An 11,882-nucleotide genomic window follows, 5' to 3' on the forward strand; every position below is an offset into this window, starting at 1 on the left:
CATCTTTGATTTCTTTTATCAGCATCTTACTGTTTTCTGCCTGCTTTTGCTTCTTTAGGTGGGTTTATTCCTAGGAATTTTATTCTTTTTGATGCAATGGTCAATGGGACTTTTTTCTTGATTTCTCTGTCTGATTTTGTTAGTGTATAGGAATGCAAGAGATTTATGTGTATTAATTTTTTTTTCTGTCCATTTTAGGGCCGCACCCATGACATATGGAGGTTCCCAGGCTAGGGGTCTAATTGGAACTACAGCTGCTGGCCTACACCACAGCCACAGTAATGTAGGATCCAAGCCACATCTGCAACCTACAATCACAGATCATGGCAACACCAGATCCTTAACCCACTGAGCGAGGCCAGCGATCAAACCCGCAACCTCAGGTTCCTAGTCAGATTTGTTTCCACTGCGCCACAATGGGAACTTCTGTGTATTAATTTTGTATCCTAAAACTTTATCACATTCATTGATGAGCTCTAATGGTTTTCTGGTAGCATCTTTAGGATTTTTGTATAGTATCATGTTATCTGCAAACACTGATGGTTTTACTTCTTTTCCAATTTGGATTCCTTTTATTTCTTTTTCTTCTCTGATTGCTGTGGCTAGGACTTCCAAAACTATGTTGAATAAGTTCACCCTTTTAAAGTGTACAATTCTTTGGTTTTTAGTATATTTACACAGTTGTGTGTCAATTGCCACTATCTAATTCCAGAATATTTTTTATCACCCTGCAAAGAAATCTCATACCCATTACTGTCACTCCCCATTCCTGCCTCCCTCAAGCCCCTGGCAGCCACAAATCTACTGTCTACTTCTATGGATTGGCCTGTTGTGGACATTTCATATACATGGACTCATACAATAGATAGCCTTTTGTAGTTGGTTTCTTTCACTTAGCATAATGTTTTCAAGGTTCATCCATGTTATAGCATGTAACTGTACTCCTTTTATGGGCCAAATAATATTCCATTGTATGGATATACCACATTTGTTTATCCACTTATCAGTTGTTTGTTTCTTTGAATTGGGTGGTTTTGTTTTTCTTTTTCTGATATTATGAATAATGCTGCTATGAATATTTGTGTATGAACATTTATTCATACATTTTTAATTCTCTTAGTTATATATTTAAGAACGAGATTGCTGAATCATAAGGTAAATCTACTTTAGCTTTTTGAGAAAGTGCTACACTGTTTTTCATAGCAGATGCATACCAGCAATATATGAGGGTTCCAATTTCTCCACATCCTCTGCGACACTTGTTCATCTTTTTTGTTACAGACTTCCTAATAGAAATGAAATGGTATCTCATGAATTGATCCATGTTCCCTAGTGATTAACTCTGTTGAGCATCTTTTCATTTGCTTATTGGCCATTTGTATATTTTCTTTGGGGAAACATCTATTCAAGTCTTTTGCCCAATTTTTAATTGCTTTATTTTTCTTTTTATTACTGGGTTTTAAGTTTTCTTTGCATATCAGGATACAAGTCTCTTGTCAGATACATGATATTTTCTCCAATTTTTGCATTGACTTTTCAGTTTCTCTCTCTCTCTCTTTTTTTTTTTTTTTTTTTTTTTTTTGTCTTTTTGCCATTTCTAGAGCCGGTCCCATGGCATATGGAGGTTCCCAGGCTAGGGGTCGAATCAGAGCTGTAGTCACTGGCCTACACCACAGCCACAGCATCACAAGATCTGAGCCATGTCTGCAACCTACACCACAGCTCATGGCAACGCCGGATCTTTAACCCACTGAGCAAGGCCAGAGACCGAACCCACAACTTCATGGATCCTAGTCAGATTTGTTAACCACTGAGCCACGACGGGAACTTCCTCTTTTCAGGTTCTTGATGGTATCCTTTGAAGCAAATTTTAAATTTTGATGAATCTCAATTTACCTATTTTTTTCTTTGTTGCTTGTGCTTTCAGTATCATATTTAAGAAACTATTGCTTTATAGTCATGAGGATTTACTCCTGTGTTTTAAGAGTTTTATGATTTTAGCCCTTATGTTTTATGTCTTTGACACATTTTGAGTTATGTTTGGTATATGGTGTGAAGTAAGGGTACAACTTCATTCTTTTGCATGTGAATATGCAACATTGTTTGTTTTTTGTTTTTTGGGTTTTTTTAAATTGTTATTTCCCCAATACAATTTTTTTCCTACTGTACAGCATGGTGACCCACTTACACATACATGTATACAATCTTTTTTCCTCCCATTATCATGCTCCATCTAAGTAACTAGACATAGTTCTCAGTGCTACACAGCAGTATCTCATTGCTAATCCATTCCAAAGGCAATAGTTTGCATCCATTGCAAGCTATTGCTATCCAAGCTTCCTATCCATCCCACTCCCTCCCCCTCCCCCTAGGCAACCACAGGTTTATTCTCCAAGTCCATGATTTTCTTTTCTGTGGAAAGGTTCATTTGTGCTGTATAGGACACAGCACAAATGATATCACCAGATATAAGTGATGTCATATGGTATTTGTCTTTCTCTTTCTGACTTACTTCACTCAGTATGAGTCTCTAGTTCCATCTATTTGCTGCAAATGGCATTATTTTGTTTTTTCTATGGCTGAGTAGTATTCCATTGTGCATATATACCACATTTTCCTAATCCAATTGTCTGTCGATGGACATTTTGGTTGCCTCCAGGTCTTGGCTATTGTCAGCACCATTTGTTGAAGAGACTATTCTTTACCCATTGAACATTCTCTGTACCCTTATTAAAAATCAGTTGCCATATGGAGTTCCCATTGTGGCTCAGCAGTAATGAACCCGACTAGGATCCATGAGGACTCAGATTCAATCCCTGGCCCCACTCAGTGGGTTAAGGATCTAGCATTGCTGTGAGCTGCAGTGTAGGTCTCAGATGCAGCTTGGATCTGGCGTTGCTGTGGTTGTGGCTGTGGTGTAGGCCAGTAGCTGCAGCTCTGATTTGACCCCTCACCCAGGAACTTCATATGCCACAGATGTGGCCCTAAAAAGCCAAAAAGAAAAAAAATCAGTTGCCATAGATATATGGATTTACTTCGGGATTCTCAATTCTATTTTATTGGCCTTGTATGTCTGTCCTTATGCCTGTACCACACTGTTTTGATTATTGTACCTTTGTGGTAAGTTTTGGTATCAGAAAATATGGGTCCTCCAACTTTGCTTTGCTTTTCAAGATTGTTTTGGCTATTCAGGGTCACTTGAAATCCCAAATGAATATTAGAATCAGTTTGTCCACTTCTTTTTTTTTTTTTTTTTTTTTTTTTTTGTCTTTTTGCCATTTCTTGGGCCATTCCCGCAGCATATGGAGGTTCCCAGGCTAGGGGCCTAATTGGAGCTGTAGCCACCAGCCTACGCCAGAGCCACAGCAATGCAGGATCCGAGCCGTGTCTGCAACCTACACCACAGCTCACAGCAATGTCAGATCCTTAACCCACTGAGCAAGGCCAGGGATCGAACCCACAACCTCATGGTTCCTAGTGGGATTCGTTAACCACTGAGCCACGACGGGAACTCCTTGTCCACTTCTTTAAAAAAAAAAAATGTTGGAATTTTGCTAGGGATTATGCTGGATCTGTAAATCAATTTGAGAAGTATTGTAATAATACTAAGTCTTCCCATCTATGAACATGGGATGTCTGCCCACTTATTTTGGTCTTCCTTAATTTCTTTCAACAATGTTTTGTAGTTTTGAGAGTATCTCTAGCTTTTTGTTTGTTCCTAAGTGTTTTATTCTTTTTTTTTTTTTTTTTTTTTTTTTTTTTTTGTCTTCTTATGGCTGTATGTGCAGCATATGGAAGTCCCAGGCTAGGGGTGGAATTGGAGCTGCAGCTGAGGCCTATGCCATAGTCATGGCAACACCAGATCCTTAACCCACTGAGTGAGGCCAGAGATTGAACCTGAATCCTCACAGAGGCTACATTGGGTCCTTAACCCTCTGAGCCACAATGGGGACTCCAGTATTTTATTTTTCTTGATACTACTGTAAGTAGAATTGTTTTAAAATTTCATTTTCAGATATTCATTGTATAGAAATAGAGTTGACTTTTGCAGATTGATCTTGTGTCCTGCAACCTTACTGAACACACTTATTAATTCCAATAGATTTTTTCCCTAAGATTTTTATATACAATATCATGTCATCTCTGAACAGACTTAGTTTTACTTCTTCCATTCCAATCTGGATGCCTTTTTTTTTTCCTTGCCTAATTCCCTGGTTAAAACCTCCTGATATTGGGAGAAAGCATCTATGATAGTAGCAGTAGGGCTTTCAAAAATGGCCTTTATCAGGTTGAAGAAATTTTCTTACAGTATTAGCTTGTTGAGTATTTTAATCATAAAAACATTTGGACTTTCTCGACTGCCTCTTCTGTGTCCATTAAGATGGTCATGTGGGTTTTGTTTTTCATCTCGCTAATATGGTGTATTACGTTGATGCTCATAAATTCTTGGTCTGTGGGTTTGAGAGAAAATTAGGACTGTATTCAAATACTAGGCCTCTAATCCCTGGCAGGAGGATGATATACACAGTAGGACCAGTGATTATTACTGAGGATAGTTGATGCCACCCAGTTAAATCTCTTTAGCTCCAAAGCAGTAATTCCCTCTGATTCATCCCAGACAAAGGACATCCCTTCTCTGCTTGAAAACCTCTAGTGATGGGGAACTCACCTTCTAGAAAAGAGAGAAGTGGCAGGCTTGGGAGTGAACTTGAAAGGTTTCAAGCAGAGCTCCCTGGTAGCTCAGTAGGTTGAGGATCTGATGTTGTCACTACGCTAGCTCTGGTGGCTGCTGTGGTGTGGGTTCAATCCCTGGCCTAAGGAACTTCTGCATGGTGTGGGTACAGCCCCCCAAAAGAAAGGTTCCAGGCAATCCTTTGACTGAAAATTGTACCACCTCCTCAAAATACAGTCAGAGTCTTCTGATTTGCATAGGACAAAAACCCAGCTCAAACCAGTTTAAGTGAGAAATTTATTAGAAGGTATCGAGTTTGTCAAAGAATTGAAGGGAGAGCCCCAGGGATTAGGACAGCTCAGAAATCCCACCAATTGGACATGGGCGGCCAGCCCCTGTTGGGACCCCACTTCACCTTAGTGCTTCCCGGCATCCCCTCATGGCCACCACAGGCTTGGGGATGACTTCCTGCCAGCTCCAATTAGAAAAATCTCTGACTGGCTTGACCTGGGTCATGTGCCATCTCTGGGCCAATCACGGTGGTCAGGGGAAGGAGTTTCTTCCAGGGCCCTCCCCCACTGCCAGGAGCAGGAGACTGTGATGAGGAGCCACTCCCAGAGGCAGAATCAGTTGTCACCAGGAGGATGGCAAGAGGGTGCTGGGCTGATCCCTGAATTACCTCACTGCCAGTCTCCCTTAGGGGTTAGTCACTAAAATTTGGGTTTCAAGTTTAGATTTTTTTTTTTTTTTTTTTTTTTGGGCCACACCTATAGCATATTGAGGTTCCCAGGCTAGGGGTCTAATCGGAGCTACAGCTGCCAGCTTGTGCCATAGCCACAGCAACGCAGAATCCGAGCCACGGCAGCACCGGATCCTTAACCCACTGAGCAAGGGGGATCGAACCTGCAACCTCATGGTTCCTAGTCAGTTTCGTTTCCACTGCGCCACAGCAAGAACTCCTAGATATGTTATTGAGGGACATTTGAAAGACTCCACCACCTCCGCTAAAACATCATTGCAGGTTAATCTATCAAAGTCCTGAGCCATAACACAGAGAAGCCCTAAAGGGCCAGAACCTAGGACAAGACATATATTAGTTTGCTCAGGTTACCGTAACAACGTACCACAGGCTGGGTGGCATAAACAGCAGATACTTCCTCACAGCTCTGGAGGCTGGAAGTCCAAGATGAAGGTACCTGCAGGGTCTGTGTTTTCTGAGGCCTCTCTCCTTGGCAGCTGCCTTCTCCCTGTGTCCTCACATGGTCTTTACTCTCTGTGTCCTAATCTCTGCTTTTATAAGACACCAGTCCAACTAAATTTGGGCCAACTGCAATGACCTTGTTTTAACTTCATTACCTCTTTAAAGACCCTATTTCCAAACAGTCACATTCTGCAGTATTGGAGGTTAGGGCTTCAGCATAGGAATTTGGGGGAATACAATTCAATCTATAAGAGGAAGTTAGAAGATATATGGCAAGTCATGATTATGTTGAGTTGTATATGTGTATATATACATATATATAGTCATGTAAACCTCATGGTAACCACAAACCAAAAATCTATAATAAATATGCATACACACAAAAGAGAAAGGAATCCAAACGTAACACTAAAGATAGTCACCAAATTACAAGAGAATAGAGCAAAAGAAGAAGAACGTAACAAAAAGAACTACAAAAACAACCCAAATACAATTTTTTAAATGGCAAGATATGTGCCTACCCATAATTACTTTATGTCAGAGTTCCTGCTGTGGCAGATGGGTTGAGAATCCAACTGCAGTGGCTTGGGTCACTGCAGAAGTTCAGGTTTGATCCCTGGCCTGGCTCAGTGGGTTAAAGTATCCGGTGTTGTTGCAGCTGTGACATAGGTCACAGCTGTGGCTCAGATTCAGTCCCTGGAACTTCCATATGCTGTGGATGTGACCATAAAAATTTTTTTTAATAATTACTTTATGTAAATGGATTAAATGTTCCAATCAAAAGACATAGAGTGGCTAAATGGAAACAAAACAAGACCCATATATATGCTGCTTATAAAGATTTCACTTCAGGAGATCTCTCGTGGCTCAGCAGAAACAAATATGACTAGCATCCATGAGGACGCAGGTTTGATTCCTAGCCTCGCTCATTGGGTTAAGGATCTGGTGTTGTTGCGAGGTGGTGTAGATCACAGACATGGCTCAGATCCCATGTTGCTGTGGCAGTGGCATAGACCGGCAGCTACAGCTCCAACTTGACCCCTAACCTGGGAATCTCCATATGCCGCAGTGTGGCCCTAAAAAAACAAAAGACAAAAAAAAATTTTTTTCTTCACGTCTAAAGACTGAAAGGGAATGGAAAAAAGAGATTCATTATTTACAATTGCCAGGATATGGGTGCAGCCCAAGTGCCCATCAACATATGAATGGATAAAGAAGATCACACACACACACACACACACACACACACACACACACACACATGCTGGAATATTATTCAGCCATAAAAAAGAATGAAATCCTGTCATTTCAACAACATGGATGCACCTTGAAGACATTATGCTAAGTGAAAATAAGTCAGAGCAAAAACAAATACTGTATGATCTCACATGTTGAAACAAAAAACAAAACAAATGAGCAATGATAACTAAACAAACAGAGTCATATATACAGAGGACGAACAGGTGGTTGCCAGAGAGTAGGGGGATGGGGAGGGAGGGAAGTAGGTGAGGAAGATTAGGAGGTGCAAACTTACAGTTACAAAATAAATGAGTCATGGGTATGAAATGTACAGTATGGAGAATACAGCCTGCTGTGGCCTCCTTTGCCTGGCAAAGCAGTAAATCTATTTTTTTCTCCTTCGTCCCAAACTCTGTCTCCGTATTTCTATTTAGCACCGGTGGACAGAGGCCAAGTTTCGGCAACAGCCTTCCTGTCTGCGTTATTCATACCCATTAGGATTGCAATGGGTTGCATGTAACAAAACAACATCACAGAAACAACAACATTGACTATCTCAGGCATGACTTTCATGGTGGGAACCACAGGCCAAATAGAAGGAGGACAGGCAGACTGCAGGAGCAGTTGATGTAGGTGAAGATGGCTTGCTTCTACCTTCATGTGTTTTTCACAGCTCTGGCAGGTCAAATTAAAACTGGCCCCTTCAGAGTTCCCGTCATGGCTCAGCAGAAACAAATCTGACTAGTATCCGCGAGAATGCAGGTTCGATCGCTGGCCTCAATCAGTGGATTAAGGATCCAGCATGGCCATGAGCTGTGGTGTACGTCGCAGATGCAGCTTGGGTCTGGCGTTGCTGTGACTGTGGGGTAGGCCAGCGGTTTAGGCTACACCAATTCAGCCCCTAGCCTGAGAGCCTCCATATGCTGTGGGTGTGGCCCTAAAAAAAAAAAAAAAAAAAAAAAAAAAAAGACCTTGCCCCTTCACTCGACTGTTTTCCTTCATGACTCTTATCATCACCCAGGTCTTACCTGTCCTGGTTACCTCTGTACTCCCCAGTTTCTAGAACAGTGCCTAGTATATCATGGGTGCTTAGTAAATATTTGTTAAGTAGGAGTTCCCATCATGGCTTAGTGGGTTAAGAACCCAACTCGTATTCATGAGGATGCAGGTTCCATCCCTGGCCTTGCTCAGTGGGTTAAGGATCCAGTGTTAATGCAAGATGCGGTGTATGTCACAGATGCTGCTTGGATCTGCTGTTGCTGTGGCTGTGGTGTAGGCTGGCAGCTGCAGCTCCGATTCGACCCCTTGCCCGGGAACTTCCATATACCACAGATGCAGCTGTAAAAAGAAAAAAAAAATTGTTAAGGAGTTCCCATCATGGCTCAGCGGGTTATGAACCCGACTAGTATCTGTGAGGATCTGGATTCAATCCCTGGCCTTGCTCAGTGAGTTAAGGATCTGATGTTGCTGTGAGCTATGGTGTAGATTGCAGACGAGGCTCATATCTGGCATTGCTGTGGCCGTGGTGTAGACCAGGAGCTTCAGCTCTGATTCGACCATGGCCTGGGAACTTCCATATGCTTCAGGTGTGACCCTAAAAAGACCAAAAAAAAAAAAAAATTAAATAGATGAATAAAGTATTTATTTGAAGTTTCTCAGTAATTTAATGTGGTCAGCAGGGGAGAGGATGCTCTTACTCATTTTATGGACATGGACACAGAAGGCCCAGGAGGCTGACTTCACTGAGGCCACTAGGGAACTGAGGGAGCCATAGTCCTTTTGATTCTTAATCAGGGGCTGCAGGTGTGGGGAGAGGGTAGCAAGGGTTTTGACTCACCCTGGGCTATGTCCCAGGAAGGTCTCATCTGGGCCTCTGTTCAGAAAGTTAATTAACTACTCAAAGATAAGGTGATAAGAAAAGGAGATGAGTTAGTCCCAAGAAAGAGACTGGGAAGACAGAAATTTCATAAACCATTGTCCTGTGGGTTGGAAGAGGAAGGGTAACATTAGTGAACAGGTAGCTTTTTGGTGCCCTCAATTCCATCCCCACTCCTGCTACTGACTCTGTCCCAAGAGGCAGCAAGCTCCCCATCACTAGATGTTTTCAGGCAGGGGTTGGATGTCTACTTACAGACCACGCCTGAGCTGGAGAGTAGTACTTACGTCTTAGCAGGAGAGGGCAGGCGTGCTCTGTCAGAACGGATACTGGCAGCAGAGTGCTCCCAACACCAACTCACGGAGCTTTGCGCCACCTGGTGGACATGATTTTAAACTTCAGGCTCTCCCAAGGAGAGATGCCTTGAGTGTCCCCAAGCTAGAGAAGCCAGAAGGTAGTTTCTGAGTGTTTTGTGAGGACTGCAGGGTTTGTGAGAGCTTGGGTGGGGGGAGGTTCCTGCACTGGGCCAGGCACCAGCAGGCATCAGAGAGGTTACTATTACAGGGAAGGCTTATTAATGGGACTCAGGGGTTGTGAGGCATGTCCCTGGAGTTGGAGGAGACACACCCTTCTCAAACTTTATTCCAGACTCCTGGGATGACAAACTGGGAAGCTACCTGGAGGAATATAGGAGGAGACTCATTTGTTCATTCTGCTGATTTGGGAGTGGCCCTGAATTGTCTTAGCCCAGAATTAAAGTTTCCCAGTCGAGTTCAGTTCTGCTGAAGCCTCCATGAAACTACAACACCCTTCCCCCCCAAAAAAAAACCCTCTGTTATTGCTCCATGGGTATCAGATTCTGAAAGATTTTGTCTACCGAAGTGCATATTTCATTATATTTGTTGTACTGTTTGTTATTTGCTTATCTTACTGCATTATTTACTATCCTCAAAGGCGTTGGCATCTATTGGTAGAAGCCGCGAAAAGCTTCATGTGTTAAGCTTACCACACAGAATCCACTTTGAGCAAAAGCAAAAACACCTGAGAGCTCAGTGGGCCAGCACAGCGCCATCTGGTGTGGGTGCTGGATTCTGCTCATCCCTCCTCCAGCCCTGAAATGGGCCCCAGCTCCTGCTCTGGGTGGTGAACTGCAGGGCACAGCTGCCCCTGGGGGAACATGCCCCATTCTGGGCTGGCTGCTCCTCTTAATTTCCCCTTCTAGTTTCTCTTCCTTTCCGAGAAAAGAGCAGGCAGTTTCAATCAAAGGTCCATCCCAAACCAGACTCTGGTGTCAGAGGCCAGCTAGGCTCCCATGACAGGGAAACCCCAGCACAGGGCCTGGGACTGAGCTCCTCCATTGAAAGCTCCCTCCAGACAGGCTTCCAACAGTGTTTTTTATCCCCACAGCATCAATTGCCACGTGAAGTTGGTGCAGGGGCTGCTGGGAGTTTCCCCTATGTCTCTCATGGGTCAGAGGCAGGAGGGCCCCCCCAAAGGCTTTCTCCTCATCCTTGCGACCCCTTTGCCCTTCCTCAGGGAGGGGCCTCTGCAGTCAGCCCTGCCTCCATTTCCCCTGCACCCTGCCTTTCTCCCGGACCCCTCTTGATCAGAAGTCCCCCCACCCTGCTTCACCTCAGACCTCACCCCTCCAAAAGGGAAGGAGAAAACAGAACAGAAGCTTGAGTGAGCCTCCTTAGTGACACTCCCCCAGCCCCTCCCCTCCCAAGCAAAATTCACCAGAGCTACCTGGTCCCCACAGCCACCTCTCATTCATCTCTCCCTGGAGACAAAGTCTGCTCATCAGCCACTTCTGCTTCCCACACTGATGTGTGACCTTCCCAAGGGCAGCAGGGCCCCACTCTCCTTTGGTTTTTATTTAATTATTTAAAAATTGGTTGTTGTTTTTTTCTTTTTAGGGCTGCACCTGCAGCATGTGGAAGTTCCCAGGCTAGGGGTCAAATCGGAGCTGCAGCTACCGGCCTACATCACAGCCACAACAACACCAGATCCTTAACCCACTGAGTGAGGCCAGGGATCAAACCTATATCCTCATAAAGACTGTGCTGGGTGCTTAACCTGCTGAGCCACAACGGGAATTCCTCTTTTTTTTTTTTTTACCTTTTCTAGGGCCACTCCCACAGCATATGGAGGTTCCCAGGCTAGAGGTCTAATTGGAGCTATAGCCACCGGCTTACATCAGAGCCACAGCAATGCCAGATCCAAGCCACGTCTGCTACTTACACCACAGCTCACGGCAACGCCAGATCGTTAACCCACTGAGCAAGGCCAGAGATTGAACCTGCAACCTCATGGTTCCTAGTCGGATTCATTAACCACTGAGCCATGACGGGAACTCCAGGAATTCCTCTTTTGTATGCTACCCCCAGCTCCCCATATGAACAGTTAACTTACTAGGTTAGGGAATTTTTAAAATTAAAATCATGATTAAAATATTTCTTAAACATTCACATTCTGATTTCAGGGCAACTCACTTTAAACTCCCCATCCAAAGGGAGTGGGCTTAGTTCGACGGTCACCCTGAGTGGCCAGGCCAGCATGGAGGAGGTGCCTGAGGGGACCCGATGCCAGCATTGGACAATCAGTCCTCCTCCTGAGCCCAGACCACTTTCACATTCGTCACCAGACATAAATGGCTTGGAGGCATCAGGAGCTTGCTCTGTAAGTGTGTGTGTGTTCTGTGTGTCTCTATAAAGCTTTTTTTTTTTTCCCCCATACGGCAGCATATGGAAGTTTCCAGGCCAGGGATGGCACCACGCCACAGCAGTGACCCAGGCTGCTGCAGTGATAACACCAGATCCTTAAGCCGCTGAGCCACAGGAGAATTCCTCTATAAGATTCTCAAGAGAACACATGAAAATGTAGAGTAACATTAT

The 11,882-nt window shown here is 43.8% G+C and overlaps 1 protein-coding gene across 1 annotated transcript in view; it reads left to right on the plus strand.

Moving 5' to 3' along the window:
• The window catches only part of LOC106504394 (uncharacterized), a 51,755-nt gene that overhangs the window by 16,439 nt on the left and 23,434 nt on the right, over positions 1–11,882 (plus strand). Inside the window, exon 3 of the mRNA XM_084970547.1 lies at positions 11,471–11,667. Within this exon, the coding sequence (XP_084826673.1) occupies positions 11,471–11,667 (197 nt within the window). The remainder of the gene's footprint in view (positions 1–11,470; positions 11,668–11,882) is intronic.

The sequence above is a fragment of the Sus scrofa genome, chromosome 7 (genome assembly GCF_054392235.1).
Source record: "Sus scrofa isolate SSC_HxYL_T2T_F1_AM1 chromosome 7, Sscrofa_HxYL_maternal_Yorkshire_Landrace_v2.0, whole genome shotgun sequence".
Classification (NCBI taxonomy): Eukaryota; Metazoa; Chordata; class Mammalia; order Artiodactyla; family Suidae; genus Sus; species Sus scrofa.